Here is a 27667-nt window from a genome sequence, read left to right as displayed (position 1 = left end):
TGATGATTCCGGCGTGCTGTGCCTGGTCAAACGACGCGGTGGCATCAACAATGGCGCAGGAATACAACTTCGAGAAGATGAGCTTAGGGGATTGAGGAGCGCAGGAGGAGGTTTTGCAGAGGAGAGCAGAGGTGCGGCGTGAGCGGAAGTGCTCAAGAAGGAAGAAGAAGAACTTATATAGAGGTGCGGCGAAGCGGCGGACCGTTGGATAAGAAAAGTGTGCGGCAGATGATAGCCACGTGGAAACAAGGGTAAAAAAGTATTTTAACATCGGAGAAGTTACGGTACGTGTGCCAAAAAAAGCGGAGAACGTGTGTCCCCCACTTACACGACGTGTCAAAATAGTGGATAAATTGGGCCCGCAAGGCAGCAGGAGAAAACTTCTCGCGATTTTCGGACTTGCAATCGTGGCTATCGTCAGCAATAACGTCACCTTGGCAGAAGAAAAAATTCGCCTCACCAGCTTCATAAAAGGCGACATGTAAAAATAATGCTGAGCCTTTGATCAAATACAAGTTTTTGATCAAATGCTCGGGGGCTACTTTGGAAAAAAGAAAAGATCCAGAAAGATAAAAGAGAAATGGCGTGAGCCTATGATCAAATACAAATATTTACTCATAGCCTCGGGGGCTACTCCCATCGGGAGCGCTGTTCGCGCACCCGAGAAATTATAAAACTTCGGGAGATAAAAGAAAGTATAGCGGCATAAGGCGTGGAGCCTACAACCAAGTACAAGTCCTTGGCTGTAGCCTCGGGGGCTACTCCCATCGGGAATGCTGCTCGCGTGCCCGATGAAATCATAAAAAAAAAGAGAGAGAGAAAGAAAGAAAGAGAAAAAGAAAGATAGCAGAGCAAAAGAGTATATTTCGAGTTATAAATAACTCTGCATATACTCCCCGGGAGAGCAATATAAGTCATCTTTGACTCGATAAAATGTGCCATTCCAACAGCCGAAAAAGCACTCGACAATATATTCTCAGAACGCCAAAGTTGCGATCAATTTCTGAATGCCGCAAATTTGTGAAGGTAAGACCCCAGATCCATTCTGTGAGGCGTGGTATCGCCAAAGACTGTGCTCTGCTACTTTTATCCGTATCAACAGATACGAAGAAAAATCCTAACGGACGCGTTAGGTACCCGATAAATTTTACTGGGACTCGACAGAATGGTAAGACCTTAAGCGGCACCTGTCGAAGTTTACACCGGTATCCCGAGATCATGTCCAGGGACGTGATCTTGAAGTATGTTTTTGCGGATTGCCACTAGAGCAGTTAACTAGTACCTGATCCGTCAGATGAACTAGCCCCAACTACCATTATCCCTGTACAATATAGAAGTTTATGTGAAGAAATATAGAAAAGTTGAAGCTGTCGAATAAAAATAAACAGTGGAGATTTTCCCTGACTCTACGATTCAAGCAAAATCTCGGGGGCTACTGACATAGGCATCTGATGGCGTGTATTTCACACGTTCGTTGGGCAACCCCAAGAGGAAGGTATGATGCGCACAGCAGCAAGTTTTCCCTCAGAAAGAAACCAAGGTTTATCGAACCAGGAGGAGCCAAGAAGCACGTTGAAGGTTGATGGCGGCGGGATGTAGTGCGGCGCAACACCGGGGATTCGGCGCCAACGTGGAACCTGCACAACACAACCAAAGTACTTTGCCCCAACGAAACAGTGAGGTTGTCAATCTCACCGGCTTGCTCGTAACAAAGAGTTAACCATATTGTGTGGAAGATGATTGTTTGCGAGAAACAGGTAGAACGAGTATTGCGATAGATTGTATTTCAGTAAAGAGAATTGGACCGGGGTCCACGAGTTCACTAGAGGTGTCTCTCCCATAAGATAAACGGCATGTTGGGTGAACAAATTACGGTTGGGCAATTGACAAATAAAGAGGGCATGACCATGCACATACATATCATGATGAGTATTGTGAGATTTAATTGGGCATTACGATAAAGTACATAGACCGTCATCCAAGCTGCATCTATGCCTAAAAAGTCCACCTTCGGGTTATCATCCGAACCCCCTCCGGTATTAAGTTGCTAACAACGAGACAATTGCATTAAGTATTGCGCGTAATGTAACTAGTGACTACATCCTTGAACATAGCACTAATGTTTTATCCCTAGTGGCAACTGACACATCCGTAACCTTAGTGGTTCTTGTCACTCCTCCAGATTCACGGAGACATGAACCCACTATCGAGCATAAATACTCCCTCTTGGAGTTACTAGCATCAACTTGGCCAGAGCATCTACTAATAACGGAGAGCATGCAAGATCATAAACAACACATAGACATAACTTTGATAATCAACATAACAAGTATTCTCTATTCATCGGATCCCAACAAACGCAACATATAGAATTACGGATAGATGATCTTGATCATGTTAGGCAGCTCACAAGATCCGACAATGATAGCACAATGGGGAGAAGACAACCATCTAGCTACTGCTATGGACCCATAGTCCGGGGGTAGACTACTCACACATCACTCCGGAGGCGACCATGGCGGCGTAGAGTCCTCCCGGGAGATGAATCCCCTCTCCGGCGAGGGTGCGGAGGCGATCTCTGGATCCCCGAGATGGGATCGGCGGCGGCGGCGTCTACGGAAGGTTTTCCGTATCGTGGCTCTCGGTGCTGGGGGTTTCGTCACGGAGACTTTTTATAGGCGGAAGGGCAGGTCAAGAGGCGGCACGGGGGCCCCACACTACGGGCCGGCGCGGCCAAGGGGGGCCGCGCCGCCCTATGGTGTGGCCCCTCCGTGGCCCCTCTTCGTCTCTCCTTCGGACTTACGGAAGCTTCGTGAGAAAATAGGCCCCTGGGCTTTGATTTCGTCCAATTCGAGAATATTTCCTTACTAGGATTTACGAAACCAAAAACAGCGAGAAAACGACAGCGGCACTTCGGCATCTTGTTAATAGGTTAGTTCCGAGAAAATGCACGAATATGACATAAAATGTGCATAAAACATGTAGATAACATCAATAATGTGGCATGGAACATAAGAAATTATCGATACGTCGGAGACGTATCGGCATCCCCAAGCTTAGTTACTGCTCGTCCCGAGCGAGTAAAACGATAACACGAGATAATTTACGGAGTGACATGCCATCATAATCTTGATCATACTATTTGTAAAGCATATGTAGTGAATGCAGCGATCGAAACAATGTATATGACATGAGTAAACAAGTGAATCATATAGCAAAGACTTTTCATGAATAGCACTTCAAGACAAGCATCAATAAGTCTTGCATAAGAGTTAACTCATAAAGCAATAATTCAAAGTAGAGATATTGAAGCAACACAAAAGAAGATTAAGTTTCAGCGGTTGCTTTCAACTTGTAACATGTATATCTCATGGATATTGTCAACATAGAGTAATATAATAAGTGCAATAAGCAAGTATGTAGGAATCAATGCACAGTTCACACAAGTGTTTGCTTCTTGAGGTGGAGAGAAATAGGTGAACTGACTCAACATTGAAAGTAAAAGAATGGTCCTCCATAGAGGAAAAGCATCGATTGCTATATTTGTGCTAGAGCTTTGATTTTGAAAACATGAAACAATTTTGTCAACGGTAGTAATAAAGCATATGCATCATGTAAATTATATCTTATAAGTTGCAAGCCTCATGCATAGTGTACTAATAGTGCCCGCACCTTGTCCTAATTAGCTTGGACTACCGGGTCATCACAATGCATTGTTTTTACCAAGTGTCACAAAGGGGTACCTCTATGCCGCCTGTACAAAGGTCTAAGGAGAAAGCTCGCATTGGATTTCTCGCTATTGATTATTCTTCAACTTAGACATCCATACGGGACAACATAGACAACAGATAATGAACTCCTCTTTTATGCATAAGCATATAACAACAATTAATAATTTTCTCATTTGAGATTTGAGGATTGTTGTCCAAAACTGAAACTTCCACCATGGAGCATGGCTTTAGTTAGCGGCCCAATGTTCTTCTCTAACATATGCATGCTTAACCATATGGTGGTAGATCTCTCTTACTTCGAGACAAGACGGACATGCATAGCAACTCACATGAAATTCAACAATGAAAAGTTGATGGCGTCCCCAGTGAACATGGTTATCGCACAACAAGCAACTTAATAAGAGATAAAGTGCATAATTACATATTCAATACCACAATAGTTTTTAAGCTATTTGTCCCATGAGCTATATATTGCAAAGGTGAATGATGGAATTTTAAAGGTAGCACTCAAGCAATTTACTTTGGAATGGCGGAAAATACCATGTAGTATAGGTAGGTATGGTGGACACAAATGGCATAGTGGTTGGCTCAAGTATTTTGGATGCATGAGAAGTATTCCCTCTCGATACAAGGTTTAGGCTAGCAAGGCTTATTTGAAACAAACACAAGGATGAACCGGTGCAGCAAAACTCACATAAAAGACATATTGAAAACATTATAAGACTCTACACCGTCTTCCTTGTTGTTCAAACTCAAAACTAGAAATTATCTAGACCTTAGAGAAACCAAATATGCAAACCAAATTTTAGCATGCTCTATGTATTTCTTCATTAATGGGTGCAAAGCATATGATGCAAGAGCTTAATCATGAGCACAATAATTGCCAAGTATCACATTACCCAAGACATTTATAGCAATTACTACATGTATCATTTTCCAATTCCAACCATATAACAATTTAACGAAGGAGAAACTTCGCCATGAATACTATGAGTAGAAACCAAGGACATACTTGTCCATATGCTACAGCGGAGTGTGTCTCTCTCCCATAAAGTGAATGCTAGGATCCATTTTATTCAAACAAAACAAAAACAAAAACAAACCGACGCTCCAAGCAAAAGCACATAAGATGTGATGGAATAAAAATATAGTTTCGGGGGAGGAACCTGATAATGTTGTCGATGAAGAAGGGGATGCCTTGGGCATCCCCAAGCTTAGACGCTTGAGTCTTCTTGATATATGCAGGGGTGAACCACCGGGTGCATCCCCAAGCTTAGAGCTTTCACTCTCCTTGATCATGTTGCATCATACTCCTCTCTTGATCCTTGAAAACTTCCTCCACACCAAACTCGAAACAACTTATTAGAGGGTTAGTGCACAATATAAATTGACATATTCAGAGGTGACACAATCATTCTTAACACTTCTGGACATTGCATAATGCTACTGGACATTAATGGATCAAAGAAATTCATCCAACATAGCGAAAGAGGCAATGCGAAATAAAAGGCAGAATCTGTCAAAACAGAACAGTTTGTATTGACGAATTTTAAAATGGCACCAGACTTGCTCAAATGAAAATGCTCAAATTGAATGAAAGTTGCGTACATATCTGAGGATCATGCAAATAAATTGGCTTAATTTTCTGAGCTACCTACAGGGAGGTGGACCCAGATTCGTGACAGCAAAGAAATCTGGAGACTGTGCAGTAATCCAAATCTAGTACTTACTTTTCTATCAACGGCTTAACTTGGCACAACAAAACACAAAACTAAGATAAGGAGAGGTTGCTACAGTAGTAAACAACTTCCAAGACACAAAATAAAAACAAAGTACTGTAGGTAAAAACATGGGTTGTCTCCCATAAGCGCTTTTCTTTAACGCCTTTCAGCTAGGCGCAGAAAGTGTGTATCAAGTATTATCAAGAGACGATGCATCGGCATTCTTACCAGGGGTGTTGCACTTACCTTTCTTACTCTTATTCCTACTCTTTGGTCTAGGGAATACATGACCGCATCCGGGTGTAGAGGTAAAATTTAGAGTGCCTTTCCCAACATCTATGACTGCTCCCATGAGTTTCAGCGGGGATCTTCCAAGCGTGATTTGTCCTGTCCCTACACATTCAATAACGAGATAATCGGTGGATACCGTCCTTCCAAGAAAGGTTGTGAAAACACCTTCAGCTATACCCTTAGGAATTACAACGAGTTATCCGTAAGAGCTATTTCTTCTCCCCCTTCGGTAAGTCCCCAAAGTGTCAAAGATTTATAAATTTTTTCGGGCATGAGGCAAAACTCGGACATAATATCACAACGAGCAGGAAAAGTTTCACCACCAATAGTAACTTTAACGGTAGGCACCCACATTGAAGGTTCGAAGCTTAATGGAACATAATCATAGTATTCGCGAATTCGGTTATACACTTCTTTTAAACGGGATATATTTGTTTCAATAGTGTTTAATCTATTATGCATGCTAGCATGAGATGGATCAAAATTATTATCGGAGCTAAATGATGTAATCAATTTCCTTATGGCATTAAAAGCTTGATCCCCATCACAATGAAGGAAATCTCCTCCCACTACCGCATCTAAGGCATATCTATAGCGAAGAATAAGCCCGAAATAGAAATTACTAAGAAGCAAACTTAAGGTCATTTTAGGTTCAGTTTTACTATAAGCATCAAAAATTCTAGACCATGCTTCTTTAAAATTCTCTTCACCTCCTTGTTTAAAAGTGAAGATCGATTCCTCAGGTGATAGAGTAGCAACTACGGGATTAGACATGATAATAAAGTAAATGCGAGTAACTAATTTTTTTTGTGTTTTTGATATACTAAACAAGATAGCAAATAAAGTAAAACTAGCAACTAATTTTTTTGTATTTTGATTTAGTGCAGCAAACAAAGTAGTAAATAAAACTAAGCAAGACAAAAACAAAGTAAAGAGATTGAGAAGTGGAGACTCCCCTTGCAGCGTGTCTTGATCTCCCGAGCAACGGCGCCGAAATTTATGCTTGATGGCGTGTATTTCACACGTTCGTTGGGCAACCCCAAGAGGAAGGTATGATGCGCACGGCGGCAAGTTTTCCCTCGAGAAAGAAACCAAGGTTTATCGAACCGGGAGGAGCCAAGAAGCACGTTGAAGGTTGATGGCGGCGGGATGTAGTGCGGCGCAACACCGGGGATTCCGGCGCCAACGTGGAACCTGCACAACACAACCAAAGTACTTTGCCCCAACGAAACGAGTGAGGTTGTCAATCTCACCGAGCTTGCTGTAACAAAGAGTTAACCGTATTGTGTGGAAGATGATTGTTTGCGAGAAAACAGTGAGAACAGTATTGCGATGGGTTGTATTTCGGTAAAGAGAATTGGACCGGGGTCCACGGTTCACTAGAGGTGTCTCTCCCATAAGATAAACGAGCATGTTGGGTGAACAAATTACGGTTGGGCAATTGACAAATAAAGAGGGCATGCCCATGCACATACATATCATGATGAGTATTGTGAGATTTAATTGGGCATTACGACAAAGTACATAGACCGTCATCCAAGCTGCATCTATGCCTAAAAAGTCCACCTTCGGGTTATCATCCGAACCCCCTCCAGGTATTAAGTTGCTAACAACGAGACAATTGCATTAAGTATTGCGCGTAATGTAACTAGTGACTACATCCTTGAACATAGCACTAATGTTTTATCCCTAGTGGCAACAAGCACATCCAGTAACCTTAGTGGTTCTTGTCACTCCTCCAGATTCACGGAGACATGAACCCACTATCGAGCATAAATACTCCCTCTTGGAGTTACTAGCATCAACTTGGCCAGAGCATCTACTAATAACGGAGAGCATGCAAGATCATAAACAACACATAGACATAACTTTGATAATCAACATAACAAGTATTCTCTATTCATCGGATCCCAACAAACGCAACATATAGAATTACGAGATAGATGATCTTGATCATGTTAGGCAGCTCACAAGATCCGACAATGATAGCACAATGGGGAGAAGACAACCATCTAGCTACTGCTATGGACCCATAGTCCGGGGGTAGACTACTCACACATCACTCCGGAGGCGACCATGGCGGCGTAGAGTCCTCCCGGGAGATGAATCCCCTCTCCGGCGGGGTGCGGGAGGCGATCTCCTGGATCCCCCGAGATGGGATCGGCGGCGGCGGCGTCTGTGGAAGGTTTTCCGTATCGTGGCTCTCGGTACTGGGGGTTTCGTCACGGAGACTTTTTATAGGCGGAAGGGCAGGTCAAGAGGCGGCACGGGGGCCCCACACTACAGGCCGGCGCGGCCAAGGGGGGGGGGGCCGCGCCGCCCTATGGTGTGGCCCCTCCGTGGCCCCTCTTCGTCTCTCCTTCGGACTTCTGGAAGCTTCGTGAGAAAATAGGCCCCTGGGCTTTGATTTCGTCCAATTCCGAGAATATTTCCTTACTAGGATTTCTGAAACCAAAAACAGCGAGAAAACGACAAGCGGCACTTCGGCATCTTGTTAATAGGTTAGTTCCGGAAAATGCATGAATATGACATAAAGTGTGCATAAAACATGTAGATAACATCAATAATGTGGCATGGAACATAAGAAATTATCGATACGTCGGAGACGTATCAGCATCCCAAATGGGCCTGCCGAAGATAGTACCCGGGGTTTACTGAAGGCCCACTACCCGAAGAATAAGAAGATTCGGAAGCCCAAGATATTATTAAGGAAAGCTAGAGTTGTAATAGGAAGTGTTATTTGTAATCTTGCGGGATGAGTTAGAAACCTTCCCGGACTCTGTAACTTGTACGACACGAATCCCTCGGCTCCGCCTCCTATATAAGGGGGAGTCGAGGGACGCAGAAATCATCGAATCATTGTTTCTCAAACCCTAGTTTCATAATCGTCGAGTACTTTTCGGCTGAAACCTTCGAGATCTACTTGCCCACTACTTCCAACTAAACCCTAGTCTACAACCCGTAGGCATTGACAAGTTAATACCTTGTCACCGACGCTCATTCCTCCCAACCAATGGTGCTCTAGAGTAGATTCTAGGACACACTGGTGACATGCCATGCAAAGCGAGCCTAAATTGTTGGATCTAGATGGGGTGCCCCACCGTTACACGCCTAATATGCATGCCATTCTCCATCGACGGAGCCAGATTTATTGGAATGGGTGTGCAAAGTTCAAAATTACTATAGATTTTGCTTGTTGGTTTGGCGGTTATCCCTATGTCGTTGCCGCACGAAACATGCCGTCATTGGGTACCTACACCGCAGCACTGCCATGCGCTTGTCGGGCTGTCTTCTCTAACTCGCTGCACCAAGCCTCGATTTCGCTGTACAAAATCAGAAGGGGTGTCCACCACCGGAGCAGAAGGAACTCACACAAATCCATGCGAACATGAAACCACCATGTCATTATATCCTTAATAAAAAGGTATTACAAACATGATAGCATTGTGAGAAACAATATTCCAACTCCTGATCTCAGAAGTTTAAATCCTAAGAAGAGACCAACATGATCAGTTTAGTTCAGTTCACACACAAACCGGTAAGAACGTGTACCCCAGGAGAGATTTTTTTTTCGATAAAGGGAATATATTAATATCAAAAGATATCAATTACACCCAGCCTCTGCAACAACGCACCACCCTAATGGCACTACGGATGCACACAGCCAAAAAAAAAAAGCTAAGAAATAAAAATCCCGCTACAGTATCTCGGGCCTAACAACAGCAATACATCCACCGCCAAGACAACACCTGAAATACAGCTCTCCAAAAACGACGCCTTCAAAAAGGGAACAGTGCTCAAACACCGTCGTCGCCCGATTAAAGATCTTAGGTTTTCACCCTGAAGATAGTCCCCGCTCTCAAAACAATGCCTCCAACAAGGTCATTGCCAGGCACAACCAGTTAAGGCCAGACCTTGGGTTTTCACCCTGAAAGGTAGGACTCTGAACTTCACCTGTGTTGTCGTCCCCACTTTCATTACGCCGCTGTGAAGCCCGGAACACAAAGCCAGTTCCATCTCACCACCAAGATCCGACCACCATTGCTCTTCCACCAATCTTGACTTTCATGACCTTCTCCGCCAGCACCATGGAAAGAAAACAAGCTCCATGATATTAACAGCCAGCAGAGCTTCGAAGCGCTCCCTCTGAAGATGCGACTATGAAACCTATGTATGGTTCCGTCCCCTCACCGGCGATGTCGCCAGTATGCTCCGCCTCCGTTGGCTTTAGGGCCTTGGAGGCGTGGTATACCACGGCCCCTCGCTGGCGGGAGGGTTCTCGTTCTTTTTTTAGGTTGTCTTCCAGTGTCTTCGTTCGGGATGATGAGGTGGCAGGTACATCCCGATGGCAGAATAATGTCCTCCCCACCCTATCTTCGCTCCATCGATGTGCCTAGCATATTCCCTTACATATATGGAAAGATATAATCCTAACACTGGCTAGGAGGTCACATATTGCTTCCACAAAGCTTGCTCAGTGGCAGGTTTGCTAGTACTATGGCAGTAACAAGGTCAATTTGATGGCGGTAGATCGGTAGTGCTGGCTTTGGAGACGACTTCGGTGGTGGAGATGGTAGTGGCACCAGCATTAGCCAAATGGTGAGCTTGGTTATGGTTTTTATGAACTCTGATGTTTGCATGACATTTAATTACTATTGTTCTTTCATTTCTATGTTTGAACTGTTGTGTTTCAATTTAAGAATGTGAAAATGGTTAAAATGCTATGCACCAGAGATATTCATGCTTGAATTTCAGTTATTGTAGTGCTTGCAAGTTAGATTCTCACTTTTATTCCTTGAGCAGTGATACGTACCGAGTTTATAAACCTACAAATATTTACTACAAGAGAGCATGCAAGCTTGTTCTTTCTCCCCCAGCACCACGATGAACTGAATACTGCCCGCACATTCTTTTCTTCAAGAAAATGCATTACTTGAAGAGTGCACTCTGGAGTCTGAATACAGATTGCGTAATTTAGCACAAATCCATGCAAACATGAAACAACCATGTCACTATATATCATTATGAAGGTACTACAAACATGATACCACTGTCAAAATTGCTGCAGCTTAAGAACATCTCTCTATTGTTGGTACAATAAACTAAGCACAATCCAGCAAACTCTCAAGCATAAAATCCTCACTGATGAGCTACAACTAAATGACCGGCAAACAACGGGCACTGGGCGCATAGGCACTCCATAAGCTACCGAACTAGAAGCGGGTCTTGCGCTTCCGCCCTGTGTATTTCGTGTCAGCGGGAACCTCACGTCCTCTTTTTCTCATCTGCTCCTTTTTCCTCAGGAGCCAATCCTTGCCTCGACCGTTCTTGTTGTTGTTCACCTTCCGCCTCTTGTTTGACCGGTTCCGTCCATATGTGCCGACCTGCATTGGAGAAAATACATTTTTATCATAAATGGTAGACCATCATCTGTTCAGTGCCTACAAATTAGAGAGCAGAAAAAGAGAAGTATGGTCTAAGTTGATTCTTGATCAAGCACAGCCAGTTAGCTCACAGCCCAAGACAGCAGCAGTAGCAGTTTCGAGAGTTAGAACTGAAAGTTTGCACAGGAATATTTTGTTGCATAACCGATACATACAATTGGATTAAATGAATCTGACATTCGTTGATTAAGATGACATACATTATGATACTCGTAAACAAGGCTTTAAATCAAGTTTCTTCTAAGCTACGCAGCAAGGTCTATGTCAGCTCAGGGAATTTACGATAAAAGATTTAAAATAAATAAATCACAATAAAGAGAAAAAAGAAGACATGTTAATTTAGAAGTACTAATACATGTCCATGGCACCATTTTTGAGATCACAAACCACTGGACCAATCAAGTAACGTAAACAACATGTCCAAACGATTGAAAGGACGTGAAATATTAAAATCTTTTAAGTCTTAACAAGGAGCTAGCTGGCAATGATGACTTGAAAACTGGAACCTATTCTTCTTCGCAGTCAGTAGAGAGAGTTATGGGCTCTCAATGATCAATTGGTAATTGTGTGTCCTCATCTGACGAGGAAGATGAAATCACTTCTTCCTCTTCATCTGGATTGAGCTTAGTCCTTTTGGGTTGCTTATTACTCCTGGTAACCCTTTTCCTCTTGCTTGTTCCATGTGCGGATCCATGATCCTCAGGCTCAGAATCCATTGCTTGCTTCTTGATTGGTTCATCTCTTGCATTTTCGCAAAGCCGATCATTATCATCATCCTCAAGAACATCAACAAAAATAGTATCACAATGGGGTCTCTCTGTTTTGGTTCTTTTTCTTTCGTTCCAGTGTAGAGTTGAACTTGATAAAATTACATCGCAAAAAAAAAGAGATAGCGGCCTTAACCGTAACTAGGACAGCGATAGAATGTGCCTTAGGTTAGATTTTAGACTTCCCAAAACGCTATAGCACAGCTATTTAAAACCTTGTTTGTAAAGAAGCTTAAGACTAGAAAAACATGATGGAATAAAGCAGCAGACAAAGGATAGGGATTAAGAGCAGTAAATAAGTTCAAAATGTATAAAACAGAAAATTGTCTTGTTAAGAGCGAGCTTACTGTTCGGTCATCATTGCTCTCATCGTCAGCATCCTCATCATCATCACTGCTGCACATCTCACCATCTTGACCTTTCGCCTTTGGGAGAGATGTGGCAACAGAAGGTGAACCACAAGTGAGGACAAGGTAGGATTTCTTTGCTTTCGAACTGTCAGAGGAAAGGCATCAGCAGAAGTCTACATCATCAAATTCATAAGACCGTTCACACACCATGGCTTCAAGGCAATGGAATTCTTACCTATGAGGCCAGTCAATAACCACTCCACCAGCAAAACCAGCATTCATGGCAAAAGACACGAGCATTTCAGTTTGCTTCACATTATCAGCATAGAATTGTAGAACGGCTCTTGCTCCCCTTGCTAGGCATCTATATAGTGATCCAAAGAAAGCCCTGAAAAAGCATGCACACGTCAAGGTTAAGAACTGGTTGCAGATAACTCAAGGGATACACTACAATATAACTTCACGTACTTTAACCGCAATCTTGGTTCATGAGATGACTTGTCAGCATTGCACAACCACTGTATACAGTCGACAAAAAGCAGTAGTAAAACAATTAGAAATGAAATAAACAAGGCAACTTAGTTGCAGAAACAAAACAAGAACTTAAGAGGTTAACCTGGACTGCTGAGATACTGATTGCACCATCAATAACTCCTGGGCGCAGGCCTAAGCCCTGGAAGATGAATTATTATAAGTATAGTAGCTCAAAGCAGCACAACTTGTGGTTACAGCTGTGAAGAGCTTGATGTAGTTGTGTATGTAAAGCAAAGATGTGAAATCATGGTAATTTCGCACGGGCAAAACCACTTTGGCAACCATACGGTTACGGAGAAAAGGCAGGACTGCAATGTTTAGGTTCTTTGGATTCATTCTACTATTTTGCCACTACACAAAGGTTTGAAGGCCCATCTAAATTTATGGTGTCAACTGATTTTTAGATCATGTTAAACAGAAGTCGTGTTCACTATTATCATACCAAGAATGCATTCTATCCGTTGTTTTGACGGGTCCGCTGATGTAATCAGGACCTTTATCTGTAATGAAGGATGTCCACAAGACAACTAAGAATCACACATACAACTCAAGTGTAACACTAAGAATCACACAAGACAAGCCTACATGACATCTGGAACTAAAGTCATGACATAAACAATTTTTTTACCAAGTCATGACATAAACATGGCATCTGGAACTAAAATTTCTCCACTAATCCAACGACACAACATGTAACTAATTTACCTCGCCCATGTCTGCGAGTAGGAGGTCACCCTCTGCTTCCCGCTCTAGAGCAACGTCTGCAAGGGAAAACAAAAGTGAAGCTCCAGAACAGAAACTTAAGCAATACACCGACATGCCCGTAGAAGCGAGCAACAAGGTGAGTGGAGTTCCTCACCAAGCATGGACTCCGAAATATCGCAGCCAATCCAGTGGTGGCCATGTTCCGTCAACGTCTCCCCGCTCAGTCCAGAGCCGCACCCTACGATTCGCGTACCACAGTTCAACCAAAGGAAACATAATTCTAGCAGTAGCAACACATGTAATTGGACTGTAAGAGAGCGTAGGGCAGAAGCTGACCGATGTCGAGGAGCATCTTGGGGACGCCATCGTTGGGGAGGGCGAGCAGCTCCAGCGCCCTCTCGGAAATCCTCGCTTGGATTTCGATGATGCGGGAGGAGGTGGTGTACTTGCGCGCCTCCGACTCGTTGTAGAATATCTCCGGCGGCGCCTGCACCTCCGGCCGCGGCATCTCGCCTCCGCTTCTCTCTTCCCGCCGCCGCCGCCGCCGATGAGCTCGCTCGCTCGTGTGCTCCTGCGCCGCCGCCGCTGCTGCGAGGGTTTCTCTCGGGTACCGCTACCCACGCTGCGCCACACGCCTTTATGGGCCGCTGACGGGCCGTGGGCTGTAAACCCGATGCAAAACCATTTCGATGGCCCATGGCCCAATAAAGAAACCCTAGTAGCATCTATAAATTCTCCACCGGTCTAGGTCACCTTCCTCCATCAGCAGAAGCAACCGCCGCCGCCGCACGAGCGCTCGCCGTCCCCTCGTCGCCGGAGACCGTACGAGCGCCGCCGCTCCACGCCATGGGTAACCATCTACCCCCCTCCTCACCTCGGCCTCTCTACTAGTTTTGTGCTTCTCGGTTTCTGACGAGCTGCGGTGGTGTGCTCAGGTAAGGTTCACGGATCGTTGGCCCGCGCCGGGAAGGTTCGGGGCCAGACGCCCAAGGTGGCCAAGCAGGACAAGAAGAAGCAGCCGCGCGGCCGCGCCCACAAGCGCATCCAGTACAACCGCCGCTTCGTCACCGCCGTCGTCGGCTTCGGCAAGAAGCGCGGCCCCAACTCCTCGGAGAAGTAGATCTGAGGCCCTTTTTTTTGGTTCCCTAGTAGCTCTGTTCCGTTCCAGTATGCATGTTTTCCAGTGCTGATGATTATTAAGACCTGAGTAAAGATCTGTATGACTGTTATGTTGGAAATGGAATATGCTTATGTGTGCATTGCTTACTATTACTTGATGCCATCAATCATTTTCGTCATCTAGATAGTTATATTAGGAGTGAATATCCTCTTGGACAGATGCTTTCCTGTGTTGCTGACTGCTGATAGGTTTTTGTTATTTGAAAACTTTTTGTTGCCATTGTTTTTTTTTCTGGTGATGGCAGTGACGACTGGTAATATTCAAGCTCAACAGACCAAATCACAGGTCATTCTCACTTGAGATTGATCTGTATGCCGATTATCCCGCTGAACCGAGCCATCCCACTTTTATCTTATTTTGTTTGCTTTGTTGGTTCGAATTTGCTTCTAACCTAGCTAGTTAGGTCTTTGCTAGAGTGATCAAATCAAGTGATCCGTAGAACTTCAATTCGTTTTGTTATGTTGGGGATTAGGTTACTCAAGACTCCTGAGCTGCCTTATCTGTTGTCAAATTTAGCTCAGGTTGCTTATTGGTTTTTTTAGTGTGGTGTCTCTTTTTTCCAAATTAATTATATGTGATGGCAGTGACGACTTGGTAATATTCAAGCTCAACAGACCAAATCACTGGCCATTCTCTTCTGAGAATGATCTGTATGCCGAGTATCCCGCTGATCTGAGCCATCACATTTTTGTCTTCGTCGTCTACATTTATATTATGGCTCTTTTAGTTTCTACTTTTTGTTAGTTTCCGGTATTGTTTTAGAGGATGGTTTGTTGCTATGATGACAAACAAGCTCCCTCTTCTGAAAGCACTGAGGACATCGCTGGCAGAATCGAACCTAATAACCTAATGCCACAACTGAGTAACTATTGCCCTCCAACAATTTGGCTTACTAATTGTTTGCGTTCTTTGCCTTATTTTTGCTGTTTTTTACTTTTGTCTGCTTGGACTGAAGCATGTATTCTACTGAAAACTTCTTTGGACATCACTTGTTTATCGGATTTAATGTATTTTCTAGTATCAGGTGAAGAGACCTTGAAAAAATCTTAGGACACCTTCTGACACAGTGCTATTTTCCTGTGAATGAGAAGTATTTGTATTCTGATGATACTATTTCTGTTTTAGTTTTGCTCATTGCATGTATATCTATCTATCAAATTTTGTGGGATTCTTACAACGGCTTTATTTAGTTTGTTACACCTGGAGTATAATGGAAATGGAGTTAAGCCAATGATGATTAGCTACATGTTGGAATTACCGTCAGATTACCAAATGACGATATTTTATGCGGCTTTCTGAGATTGATTCCAGCCACTGTTTTACATAATGTATAGTTGTTTTTTTTGTATCATCTCGTTTTAGTAGCTATAAACAACTACTTTTGTCATGTGCAAATGTTATAATCACATAACCTTGTCTGTCTTGGAAGCATATTTTCTGATTTGTCTTGGTCATATTTCCTGTACTATTCTGTTAGCTATTTGTCAATTCTAACTTCGGCCTGATAGTCCTTCTCTGGTAGCTATAAGCATTGCCATAGGATCTATGATTGGGCCTAGATTTATTTTCACATATTGATAGGAACCTGTGACTACACATCAATTGGAACACAGAGCCGATTATTGTGATTAAATTCCCACTTGTTAATGCATACCTTATTTGCTTTGAATTTGTTACTTGGAAAATATGGCTATGATGACAAAATTTAAGGCTTGTTTCTCAATACATTCGCAGTTGCCGCCTAAGAGCTTTCGCCTTGCCAGGCTTGAGAGTAAATGCTGCCAATTCCTTCCTTGGATGTCTGAGCCTTGATACTTTTCCCAGTGTTGTTTTTTTTAAATACATTTTGCTAGATCCTTCTTGGATATCTGATGCAATGCTAGAGAGATTTTGTTCTTCCCACGTTGTTTTGCTTCAATGGATGCTAATGCCCAGTGATGATGCACTATTGGCTTGTTTCTCAAAACATTCGCAGTTGCCGCCTAAGAGCTTTCACCCAGTCAGGCTTGAGAGCTAATACAGTTAGATCCTTCCTTGGATATCTAAGGGCATATTTGAGCGTCCTGATCCATTAGTTCTGTATTATCTTAGGTCTTGTTTTCATTTATTGTGTGGTATTTATCATTTTTTGTGGATTGGAATTTGGCTGGACAATGATGATAACACGATTAAAACACACCATCTTTCGGGACTGATTGGTGCACAATGTGTGCCATGCTGTCTAATCTGCAATTCTGATGTCCATTTCCCACCTTTTTTAACTCAAAAACACAAGTTCTTTCTCTCTAGTTTAGTTTTCTGTGCTTCTTTTCTTTCCTTGGTCTTGGATTGCTTATTTTTCTGCTTGTTGGTGATATGGCTGGACAATTGATGATAACACGATTAAAACACACCATCTTTCGGGACTGATTGGTGCACAAGCTGTTCCATGCTGTCTAATCTGCAATTCTGATGTCCATTTCCCGCCTTTGTTAACTCAAAACACAAGTTCTGCCTCTCTAGTTCAGGTTTCTGTGCTTTTTTCTTTCCTTGGTCTTGGATTGCTTATTTTTCTGTTTGTGGTTGGACAATGATGATAACACGATTAAAACACACCATCTTTCGGGACTGATTGGTGCACAATGTGTGCCATGCTGTCTAATCTGCAATTCTGATGTCCATTTCCCACCTTTGTTAACTCAAAACACAAAGTTCTGCTTCCCTAGTTCAGATTTTTGTGCTTTTTTCTTTCCTTGTTCTTGGATTGCTTATTTTTCTGTTTGTTGGTGATATGACTGGACAATGATGATAACACGATTAAAACACACCATCTTTCGGGACTGATTGGTGCACAACGTGTGCCATGCTGTCTAATCTGCAATTCTGATGTCCATTACCAACCTTTGTTAACTTGAATCTAGTTCCGATTTTCTTCAATGTTAACTTCCAGTGTCTGTGTTTTGTTCATATTGGTCCGGTGAGGAAAAACATTCTAATCATACCATCTTTCGGGACTGATCAGCTGTTATGCGGCTATGCTGTCATTCTGCAATTCTGAGGCCAATTTGAATATTTGTTTTGTGTTTACTACTTGGTTTTTCTATCATTATTGAATATGATTTCAATTTTTAGCAATTGTGATGGGGTAGTTCTATTTTTCAGGTGAAATGACCCCGTGATGATAACCTATATGAAAAACAACCATCTTTCGGGACTGATTGGCTTTGTATTGGCCATGCTGTCACCTCCAAATTTCTGAGGTCGTGTTCACCCTTAATGTTTCATTGATAATTGGATTTCTTCTCTTTGGGTATGTTATTGTTGCTGTTTTCTTGTTTTGTCTACATAGACACCATTAATACCAATTCTGCACCTTATATATCAATGTCAACTGCAACTCTTATCTGTCAGTATATTGGTTGTATAATTATTACTACAAGTTTGTAGGTGATATTACTACCTCAGTTCTGGTCTAATTGACCCGGTGTGGTGCTTATTTCTGTGGTATCGTTTTGACTAAACAGGAACGGAGCTTGTACATATATATTGATGATATAATTTACAGTACTACAAATTTGATTACAAATTCTTATTTGTGTACTTGCAATTTCTATGATCCATACATGTTTATAAACTTTCTATTATTTACTTCGTTGCATAACCTGTGTTTGCCAAAAAAATTGTATGCCAATCTTTGTGGTACTTACCAATCGATCCAGTTTCTGATCATGAGATTCAAAAATGTGTAGAAAAATTAACTCTCTTTTGTCTAAGTACTAGTGTTTATCACCCTTCATACACAAATAAGAGTTCTTAAGTGCACCCATTGTATATGACCATAGTGGTGTGCAGTACATCAAACTGGTTACCCCTTATCTTTTCTCACCAGTCCGGACCGGTGAGGTCTGTTAGTCCATAAAATGTTCTCTAATGTCTGATCTAGCAAAACTCTCTTTTGAATAAATGGAAATAGATTTAAAAACAAACCAAACAAAGACACCTCTTTTGAGATGGATTTTTACCTGACGAGTGATGAATACATCATAATTACATACACCTGGTGACCAATCGTCTGCAAGAGTTGCCAACTTTCTATGATCACATAAGCTTGTTTGGTTTGTCTCTCGAAAAAACCCAGCAAAATCACAATCCAAACACGCCCAACGTTTATATACAGATGCATCTCAATTAAAATGCATTTAGTAACATTCATATCACAAGTATGCCAGCAAAATCACAATCCAAACACACCCAACGTTACTTATGTATCTCAAATTAAAATGCATTTAGTTACATTCATATCACAATAGTAAGTCCTATTTTTAGATAGAGAGAGTAGAAATTTCATGGAAGAGACTAGACAATTATTTTCAACATCTCCTCACGTCTAGGCTGGTATGCCTTTTTTAGATCTCTCACGGGTCTTAGAAGTGTGTCATTGATTTTTGTAGGGAGACCACGAATATGTATTTAAAATACTGCATTCACTAGGAATTTAAATTCAAAATCTTGTAGGTCGGTTAGCATATGCAATTACATACTCTAGCCAGTTTAACTAAAAGAGAGAAGAGACACAAGCGAATAGACCAAATGATTCTCTTTCATTGATGATTCACAACTTAAGGGAAAGAGATGTGAATATGGGTCAAATCCGTTCGAAGAGGTGTGAGAAAGAATTATATCTGTTGACAAACCAATCGACATACAAAATTACAGAAAGGAGGATTATCTCTCTAATTAACCTATTAACTAAATACTAGCAGAGACGATAATTATATTTGGCATCGTTAACAAATTCGCAGACAAATATGCGTCGGGTTTGCATCGCTGCGGACGGCCCGGTCACGATGCGATGCGCCGTCCCTCTGGATGTCGTACCAGACGAATTTTCGGCCCGAGCGGACGCAAACGGTTGCCGAGTTCGTTTCCTTCATGCCGCTGGAGATGCCCTCTAGCTCTAAGGGCATCTCCAGCGGGCGACGCATTTCGGACGCTCAAAAGTGGTCGCGAGCGTCCGTTTGCGTCGCCCCGCGGACGCCAAAATGACCGCAAGGGGCGAAATGTCCGTTTGCGTCGGGGGCTACCTCCAGCGGTTCGACGCATTTTGGACATGCAACTGTTTTTTTGTTGTGCTACTTCTTTACAGTTTATAGTTGAATGATCATGTTTTAAACGCGAGAAAGATGTACTCATGATGTCATGTTGGTCCAATCGAATAGATTATAGCCTAAACAATTAACCGGATACCGTCAATCGACTAGATTCAAACATATTTAACATACAAATAAGAAGAAATTTAAAAACATATAAACTAAAACTATTTTTTGGCCTTCTTGTTCGAAGGCCCTGCGTCGTCATCGTCGTGGAAACTCCTCCGCCTCTTGCTTGTCACCTCGTCGTCGGAACTGGAGGACAACGCGCCCGTCGAGGACTTGAAACTGGAAGAAATGGCGTCTTCGTCGTCGTCGTCGGTGAACGGACGACGACGCGCCGCCCGCGCCGGCGCCCTGGACTTCTTCCTTGCCGCCGCCTTGTCGTCCGCCGCCTCCTGCGCCACCAATCGGGCGAACTTGCTGTCGGAGTCCTCCTCCTCCTCCTGGCCCTCCTTCTCGTCGTCGGCGTCGCTGGCAGCGCCACCTCCGTCCTCCTCCTGGCCTTCGCTGCCATTGCCGCCTCCCTCCTCCTCGTCACTCGGTGTGGAGGTAGGGTAGCTGGGCGTGGAGCCCGGATCGCTTGGCGTCGCCGGCGATTCCCACCTATGCAGGAATCCGGGCGACTTGCCCTCGCTCTCCGAGTCGGACGGCAGCGTGTAGTCGCTCATGACGTGCCGGTGTTGGAGAAGAAGAAAAGAGGATGAAGAAGGAGGCGGTTGAACTTGAATTACCGTAGACTTGGGGGTTATAATGTGCGCGGATTAACGGCGGCGCGTAAAACGAAGAGGCCGGCGGTTGCTCTTCCGCGGTGGTTCGGCGCTCCATTGCGGCGGTTGGTCGCCGGCGGTTGTGAATTCGAGACCGATCGAATCTAGGTCGCTGCCATGAGGGCCCGTGGGGACGCGAGCGGACGCTCCATGCGACCGCCGAGCGTCCGCAGAGACGCAAACCTGGCGCATATTTGGGCTAGGTTTGCGTCTCCGCGGACGGCCCGGTCACTTTGCGTCGCCCCGCTGGAACAGGCCCCAGACGCATTTTCGGTCACGGCGGACGAAAACGGACGCTCAACGACCGTTTGTGTCGCGCCGCTGGAAATGCCCTAAGGAAAAATACACACATGACATGTGTAGTGCACGCTTGCCCAGCACCACACTCAACGCAGACGCAGAGGTACCACCTGCTAGTAGGTAGCTAGATGCAGCAGCAGCGACAAGAATGGCAAGCGTGAGCAGTGCACAACTGTTTAGTCCCATGGATCCATCCATCACACCTTGACCTAACTAGCCAGTACATGTACTTCTACCCAGGCTAGCTCAACGCTGGTGTAAAAGGCGTCTCAAACTGCGCGAAGACACATTTCGCTAAATGGGTAGAAATCGTAGCTCACGGTTGGGACCAATTCCACTTGAAGCCCAAATCTACACGAGTTTAGAGCATCTTCAGTCCAGTCGCCTCTCTCCAAACGCTGTTGCTTGGTGCTACGTTTGGGGTGTGTCTCTCTCCAGTCGCGCCCCTCAAACCGAGACCCTGAAATTTGTTTTTATTTTTGGTTATGGTATTCGAAAACACAAACAATTTATTAAACACAGCACACAAATATATGTTTGCTGAAGCTATTTCCAAATTAAAACACAAAAATCCAACAACAAACCAAACAAGTTGGACTAGATCAAGGCACCAAACAAACGAGCAGTTCTTTCATGACCAGTGCATACAATCGATGCTTCCAAGCATCCTAGGGAGTCCATCCTAGGGAGTTCTCTCGCTGCATTTTGGGTCACGATCCTTGCAGTCTTTTCTTCAGTTGGCCCTCTCAAGTTCAAGTAGTATCTGTCAAACTTTTCCACCACGACAAAACTTATACATGCACACAATGGCAGTAGACTCACTTATGCGAATGTAGTCGTCCTATGTATCGGCAGGTGCTCAGTATGCAAGCATCCTCATGGCGGCGGTGCACTTCTAAATCGATGAGAACCCGGTTGTGCCAACATCGTCGTGCTTCAGCTTGAAGTAGGGGTCGAACTCTCGAACGTCGTGGAGGATATTCATGAACAAACCCTTGCTCATCATATACATGCGCCGAAAATTGTCGGTATGTGTTACCTCTTCTGCAAAGAAGTCGGTGTGCAACATGGCATGCCCCTCCATCCTCTGCCGGCTTCGAATTCTTTCTTCCCGGCTTTGAACCTCCGCGACACGGCCTTTCTTCCTCTCCGCGTCGGTGCCAAGCAGATTTTGGAGGGACGCGATGATCGACAAATGCCCCCGAAGGTTTCCTCTTCCTCCATCATTTCCACAATCATCTCGTCCTCGCTATCCATGTCTGAAGCAAAACACATGGTTAAATTTCATCCACGGCGGAGGAGGCAACGAACATCAATGTGTCGCACCTACTAGACAAACCGTTGAACACCTTCTGTGCACAGAGAGGGGCGGGTTTGCAGGCGCGTTCTGGGACGCGTTGGCGAAGCGGCTGTGGCGGAAAGGACGGTGGGGCGTCAGTCGTCATGGCGGTGTCCAACGCAGGAGAAACTGTCCGACGAGACGACCGACAAATTGAGCGGCTATGGAGGGATTGGAGGCGCGACGAGAAATAAAGCGGGAAGAAACCGTCCTGGATGTGGTCGCCGCCAGGTGAGTACCCGCCTCGCTTTTCGCTCTATCCGGCGCTCCCGAAGCGTCCCCGTGGAGCAAGGACGATCTGGGGGCGCTGGACACCGTATTGGGCCACGCCGGTCGAAAAGGCCCTTTGAGGCGCGCGACTGGGGAGGTAAAATAGCCGGCGCCCCTCAAAAAGCTTTGGGGGGCGCTTTGGGGTACGCGACTGGAGATGCTCTTACGTCCAGTGGAGGCGACCTGGACAACCCAAATGCCCTATCCGTTCGTCCTGGGCCCACTAGTTAGTCATATAAATAAGATAGCATTTCTGATTTTTCATTAAAATTAAAATGAATTACAATGGATCTTGCCTAGGTTGTTCTCTACTCAACTCTAGGCCTCGTCACCGTTCCAGCCGACGACGCGGGATGGACCAGCCCTGTTGGCCTGCCTCACCATTGCAGCCCTCATCGCCTCTGGCATCGCTACTTGGGAGCGCATGGATGGCGCAATGCGTCGTTCCTCGTCGTTACCTCCGCTTCGCGCGCCTAGCGTGTAGCCTCCATCATGGGAAGGCGGCTTGGCAAGCTAATCCCCGATGGCATCTCGAGTGGCAACCATCAGCCTACGGCTGCTCGCCACTGCAACCTGCTGACGGGAGAGCTCCTTCACGCCGTCCTCGCATGCCGCGTTCACCTCCTCGAGGGAGCAGACACACGCGACATATTCAAAGGAGGCCAACAAGGATACCCGCTGGCCGCTCATCCGCAGATGGTTGAACTCCTGCCCCAGCCACGTCTTCATTGCCGCGTCCTCCAGCTCCTCATCGGACGACGGGTAGTGCTTGCGTGTGGCATGGGTCAGCTTGGACCATGTGGTTTGCAGGCGGCGAGGCATGGTTCGTAGGCAGGAGTGCGGCGGAGAAGGAGGAGGACGGGTTTGTCTGTTGGGTGAAAGGGTCGCACGTCACGACCTTTTATAGTTGGGTTCCAGGAATGCCGCTCGCGAACATTTCCTGCGTATTGAAGGCTACACGTCTGTTGGGATGCGAAGCGTCATAGCTGCAATGAGAGCGTCTTCCACGGGAAGACGATAAGGCCATAAAAATGTGTGTGGGTGGGTGGGTGGGGGGAGGGGGTGGTTTTTGGGTGCGCTGATCCAAACGGTTGTTGAGCTCACCTCCCAAATGGATGAAATCAGACATTTTGTTTTTGTTTGATTTAGGTTGAATCCTTTGAAAATACACTAAGATCTCCTTTGATTCATATGAATTGTGTAGAAGCTATGTAGGATTTAGATTCTATGATTTTTTTTCCTACACTAGTTATTCATAGAAATATATCTTATAGGAAATAATCCAAAAAAAATCGTAGTGCAAATCCGAAAACTCATCTTTCTATAGATATTTTTACGGGTAATCTTTCTATAGAATTCAACTAAATATGACGTACTAATCCTATGTTTTACTATTTCTATCATTTCCTATCCTACGAAACAAAGAACCCCTAAATGAGCAAAGTGTAGTGATAAGATGAGAGCATGCAATTCATATGACATGTCTCCATGTATAATGGCCGCATCATCACTCATGCAGCATCAGCTGGCTGGTGTGGCAGCTTGGGCAATCTATTTATTTTTTGAACAAAGCTTGGGCAATCTGGGACAGAGGCGTCAGAGGAGTATAATTGTCGGGGTATCTGTGACAATGACAGACAGGCAGCAAAGGGGAACAAGTACTGGGCTGGGTGTGAATGTGATTTGAGGTTTCATGTATTGTCAGTGCGTGTACATGCTCTTCTCCTTTTGCAGGGCACAGTCTTTTTCTTCCAACCCTCTTTTCACGGCCAAAAGATCTGCTGGTCGTGCGCACAGCAACAAGTCAAATCAGGTTGCTCCATTTTGTACCGTGTCTAAACAACACTATTATCTTAACTCACTAAAAACATTAGAGCATGGCTAATAGAATAGCTGGCTGCTGGCTCTACACTTGTGCCATGTCACTTAAAGCCTTTATAAAAGCCCACTTGTATAACAGGCTGGCTATTAGATTGGCTATAGTCTGGCATGTGTATACAATTTACTAGGATCCAATGTAAACTGCAACTTTGTAGCCATTTCAAACACCATAGATATATATGTCATTCATGCCAACAGGATGTGACGAGACAAACTGATTAATATTCAGACCACATTTAAACATTACATAACAAATAAGATCTTCGGCAAACGAGCCGTTAATTTCGATCTAGACAAACGATAAGCAACAAACTGGTGGAACATAGCACCATCACATCGACACTTAAACATTACATGAGTCTATCAGAAGTCATCAACCAAACATAGTTCCAAATATGATCTTAGGCGAACAAGCCATTAGTTTTGATCTAGAGCACACACAAAAAGTCACAAAGCATAGTTGAAACTTTGTAGAAAGGAGCGACCGTCCATTTGCATCAATATACTTCAAGACTGTATGGCAAAAGGAAACAAAAACAACGTAAATAAGCAGCTATACATTACATTTTACTGAACAATACAGTAGGGTGCTGACCAAGGGCATTCACAATAGTGTGAAAAAAGAACTCAATTTGAACTACTCAGCCCTTACACAATTTTTATCTTTACACTATGTTCACGCCTGCAAAGAATATATCGTACACAAAATGCAGTGTCAATAGCTGCTATTGTATATCGTACAAACGTCAAGATCGGAATCATCAATTATAAATTAGCAAGTGAACTGTAGATGTAGATGCATAAGGAATTAAGAAATCATACCATACTTCCACATCGAGTCAGCCAAATTTCCATGCCTGAACCAAGGAGACGCAGATCCACCAAGGGCCTTGAGCCCGAGCACCTGCTGCACTTGGTTGCTGCAGCCTGGCGGGCTAACATGGTGTAGAAGAGGAGGCGGCCATGGACTACGCTAGTACTAGTGAAGATCCAAGACCCTGTGTGGAAGGGAAGGTCGACGACGGGATGAACTGGGGCATCGGCGGGCAGGACGAGCTGAGGCCCTGCCGGCCGGACGAGATAAGGCGCCGGCGGAGGGACCTCCAGAGGATCCAGCGGCGGCAAATCAATGGTTCGGGAGGTGGGATCTGGGGGAGATTTGGAGCATCGGTCGTATGGTTCTGAAGGGGATTTAGGGCCTTCTTCGATTAGGCGCGCAAGGAGCGATTTGGGACGAGGGAGAAAGGAATTGGCGCGCGGGAGGCGAGGGAGACGCACCGGATCAGCAGCGCCGGCGCTAGCGCCAGCATCGGGCTGCAAGCGGGCGGTTGTTTCTCGTATCTGGAGCTGTAGCCGGGCGATACACGGAGCGCCCGCTCTGTTCTCTCTCCTTTCGTCTCTCCCCTCCAGCTCGGATTTCAGTGACGTGGAAGGGCTTATAGCCTGCTGACTGTGATCTATAATACTTGCTCTTAGGGTTTAGGGTTTTTACACAATAAATACAATCATTTGACGACCGAATTAACTTCCCAATCAAGCGCGCACCCGAATCATGGGCGTGAAAGACAGGCGAAAGAATGTTGTCTTCCTTTTTTCTCACGAAAGAGAGATCCATATGGCAGTTTTCCAATGGGTGGGCTGGGACACAAAAACTGAAACCTCATTGCTAGTACTCGTGTAAGATTTTTTTTTTTTTGAAACAAAGGTAAAAACTCTGCCTCATTCGATTAATAAAGGAGTTTTGGAGATTTAGTAATTTTTTGTAGACAGAAACTATGCAATGTAAAAATTGGCAACTACTAATAAACAAACCTGCCAAGAGAATGGACCTAAAGTTCAGAAACCGTAGCAATTCATGGGGCATAAGTAAGCACTGAAATTCTTAGTTTCATCTGAGGATGTCTTAAATACCATGGGGTGCATTCTGTAGCGTGGAACTGTGGAGGTGAAGAATATTTGCAAACATTTTTCAGAGAGCAGAGATAGCTCGTCAGTTGAAAACTTAATTTACCAACCGAGAATGCATTCTGAAGCATGGCAGCAAGCTGAGAGCTTTTTTTTGTTGGACAAACAGAGACCCATATAGGCAAACATTCCAAATTTAATTTGGTGTAAACATTACAAGACACATAGTAACAATTGTGAATTAACAAACCTGGCAAGAAAAGCTAAAAAAAATGAGACTTTTAACTATTCATTCATCGAGAATCAGTAAGCATGACAAGAGACGATGGCAGAATTCCAATCTTTCCAAGGGTCCTCTCACACGCATCTAGACATGTACGCCTGCATAAACACATCTCTTCCTGGTGCTTACCTTCATGTGATGCAGATCAATTCACTGGATGCATTTGTATACCGACTAACTGGCCTCTCTCTGAGATTTCCCACAACTTTATTGAACTGCCCTCTCATGCAAGCCGGAGCGATCAGACCCATGCGTGCAGTTCAAGAAAGCTGTGGAAGATCACAGGGAGGGCCATGCAATTCCGACGATCGGCAAGCAACTAAGCAAGGAAAGTGCCATGGATATCATTCATGGGGGATTCAGGGGAGAAGGAGCGACTGTGGGGGAAGGAGAGAGGAGAACAAGGGGCTGTTGCTTCTTTATAGCACCGAGATGAGGAGGAGGGCGGCATGGGGTTGGTGGAGAGGTTAAGGAACCCAATCCCAAGGAGAATATACATATGGGACCTATAGAAGAAAACCATTCTCCCTTTTATTCTTGCTTATTTTGGCACATCAATCCAAGCTTTCAAGAGCTTTGTGATGGGAAATGATCAGGTGGAAGTCACCTTTTACTGTGAAAGCTCCGTGTAGCAGAAGCTTTCGATAAACATGCAGACTGTAAACTAGAATACCATATCTGATCACATTCATGCGCATAAAAGGAAGAACTAACAAATGAATACTGAAAACTGTAGAAGGACATACATGGGAGGCCCTAGCTGGCGCTCGATCGCCAGATTTAAAGAGAGCGATCGGTTTCCGACAGTCCAATTAGGGAAAGCCGTGTTAGCAACTCTAAATCCGTATTTGAAAATTCAAAATGTTTTATCTCACAAACGACAACTCCGATTTAAGATCTGTTTTCACCAATAAATCCGTCTCGACGAGATCTTCAAAACTAGCACCCATGTTGATATGTTTCGAGAAACTTTTTTTCGGGCTAAAAGTTATCAACCCTCTCTATCTGAATAATCAACCCCTCCGTAATTGAGTGATCAACGGTAAATGTATAAAATTATCAACCTG

At 44.3% G+C, this 27667-nt stretch overlaps 3 protein-coding genes and 14 non-coding genes across 17 annotated transcripts; 15 read left to right on the top strand and 2 right to left on the bottom strand.

The window, feature by feature from the left end:
* Nucleotides 1-10767: 10767 nt before the first annotated feature.
* On the bottom strand, nt 10768-14077 carry LOC124688855 (18S rRNA (guanine-N(7))-methyltransferase RID2-like). The gene is made up of 8 exons (XM_047222476.1): nt 13880-14077; nt 13698-13781; nt 13544-13599; nt 12921-12977; nt 12773-12822; nt 12540-12692; nt 12302-12449; nt 10768-11127 (listed from the first exon to the last, which is right to left on the bottom strand). The coding sequence occupies exons 1-8, from the start codon at nt 14049-14051 to the stop codon at nt 10957-10959; spliced, it is 891 nt and encodes a 296-aa protein (XP_047078432.1). The 5' UTR covers nt 14052-14077; the 3' UTR covers nt 10768-10956.
* Nucleotides 14078-14330: 253 nt separating this feature from the next.
* Nucleotides 14331-14812, top strand: LOC124688854 (40S ribosomal protein S30). Its single transcript, XM_047222475.1, has 2 exons — nt 14331-14393; nt 14479-14812. Exons 1-2 carry the CDS (start codon nt 14390-14392, stop codon nt 14661-14663), a joined length of 189 nt encoding a protein of 62 aa, XP_047078431.1. The 5' UTR covers nt 14331-14389; the 3' UTR covers nt 14664-14812.
* A 147-nt stretch (nt 14813-14959) lies between these two features.
* Nucleotides 14960-15064, top strand: LOC124693916. The gene has a single exon (XR_007000360.1). It is a non-coding gene; the product is annotated as a small nucleolar RNA Z107/R87 (small nucleolar RNA).
* Nucleotides 15065-15299: 235 nt separating this feature from the next.
* LOC124693917 lies at nt 15300-15405 on the top strand. Its single transcript, XR_007000361.1, has one exon. It is a non-coding gene; the product is annotated as a small nucleolar RNA Z107/R87 (small nucleolar RNA).
* An 86-nt stretch (nt 15406-15491) lies between these two features.
* Nucleotides 15492-15589, top strand: LOC124693682. Its single transcript, XR_007000149.1, has one exon. It is a non-coding gene; the product is annotated as a small nucleolar RNA R30/Z108 (small nucleolar RNA).
* Nucleotides 15590-15739: 150 nt separating this feature from the next.
* Nucleotides 15740-15835, top strand: LOC124693909. The gene has a single exon (XR_007000353.1). It is a non-coding gene; the product is annotated as a small nucleolar RNA snoR31/Z110/Z27 (small nucleolar RNA).
* Nucleotides 15836-15947: 112 nt separating this feature from the next.
* On the top strand, nt 15948-16020 carry LOC124693926. Its single transcript, XR_007000370.1, has one exon. It is a non-coding gene; the product is annotated as a small nucleolar RNA snoR77Y (small nucleolar RNA).
* Nucleotides 16021-16221: 201 nt separating this feature from the next.
* On the top strand, nt 16222-16359 carry LOC124693940. The gene has a single exon (XR_007000379.1). It is a non-coding gene; the product is annotated as a small nucleolar RNA snoR2/U65 (small nucleolar RNA).
* A 51-nt stretch (nt 16360-16410) lies between these two features.
* Nucleotides 16411-16532, top strand: LOC124693657. The gene has a single exon (XR_007000127.1). It is a non-coding gene; the product is annotated as a small nucleolar RNA SNORD14 (small nucleolar RNA).
* Nucleotides 16533-16652: 120 nt separating this feature from the next.
* LOC124693659 lies at nt 16653-16773 on the top strand. Its single transcript, XR_007000128.1, has one exon. It is a non-coding gene; the product is annotated as a small nucleolar RNA SNORD14 (small nucleolar RNA).
* A 98-nt stretch (nt 16774-16871) lies between these two features.
* On the top strand, nt 16872-16966 carry LOC124693696. The gene has a single exon (XR_007000158.1). It is a non-coding gene; the product is annotated as a small nucleolar RNA SNORD96 family (small nucleolar RNA).
* A 118-nt stretch (nt 16967-17084) lies between these two features.
* LOC124693698 lies at nt 17085-17180 on the top strand. The gene has a single exon (XR_007000160.1). It is a non-coding gene; the product is annotated as a small nucleolar RNA SNORD96 family (small nucleolar RNA).
* Nucleotides 17181-17287: 107 nt separating this feature from the next.
* On the top strand, nt 17288-17382 carry LOC124693695. The gene has a single exon (XR_007000157.1). It is a non-coding gene; the product is annotated as a small nucleolar RNA SNORD96 family (small nucleolar RNA).
* A 117-nt stretch (nt 17383-17499) lies between these two features.
* On the top strand, nt 17500-17594 carry LOC124693692. The gene has a single exon (XR_007000154.1). It is a non-coding gene; the product is annotated as a small nucleolar RNA SNORD96 family (small nucleolar RNA).
* A 78-nt stretch (nt 17595-17672) lies between these two features.
* On the top strand, nt 17673-17765 carry LOC124693701. Its single transcript, XR_007000163.1, has one exon. It is a non-coding gene; the product is annotated as a small nucleolar RNA SNORD96 family (small nucleolar RNA).
* Nucleotides 17766-17870: 105 nt separating this feature from the next.
* LOC124693699 lies at nt 17871-17966 on the top strand. The gene has a single exon (XR_007000161.1). It is a non-coding gene; the product is annotated as a small nucleolar RNA SNORD96 family (small nucleolar RNA).
* A 6622-nt stretch (nt 17967-24588) lies between these two features.
* On the bottom strand, nt 24589-26448 carry LOC124690973. Its single transcript, XM_047224280.1, has 3 exons — nt 26424-26448; nt 25235-25869; nt 24589-24925 (listed from the first exon to the last, which is right to left on the bottom strand). Exons 1-3 carry the CDS (start codon nt 26446-26448, stop codon nt 24920-24922), a joined length of 666 nt encoding a protein of 221 aa, XP_047080236.1. The 3' UTR covers nt 24589-24919.
* Nucleotides 26449-27667: the final 1219 nt, after the last annotated feature.

Source organism: Lolium rigidum, chromosome 2 (assembly GCF_022539505.1).
Source record: "Lolium rigidum isolate FL_2022 chromosome 2, APGP_CSIRO_Lrig_0.1, whole genome shotgun sequence".
Lineage (NCBI taxonomy): Eukaryota > Viridiplantae > Streptophyta > Magnoliopsida > Poales > Poaceae > Lolium > Lolium rigidum.
The sequence above is the reverse complement of the archived record's forward strand: the minus strand, read 5'-3'. Positions and strand labels throughout refer to the sequence as shown.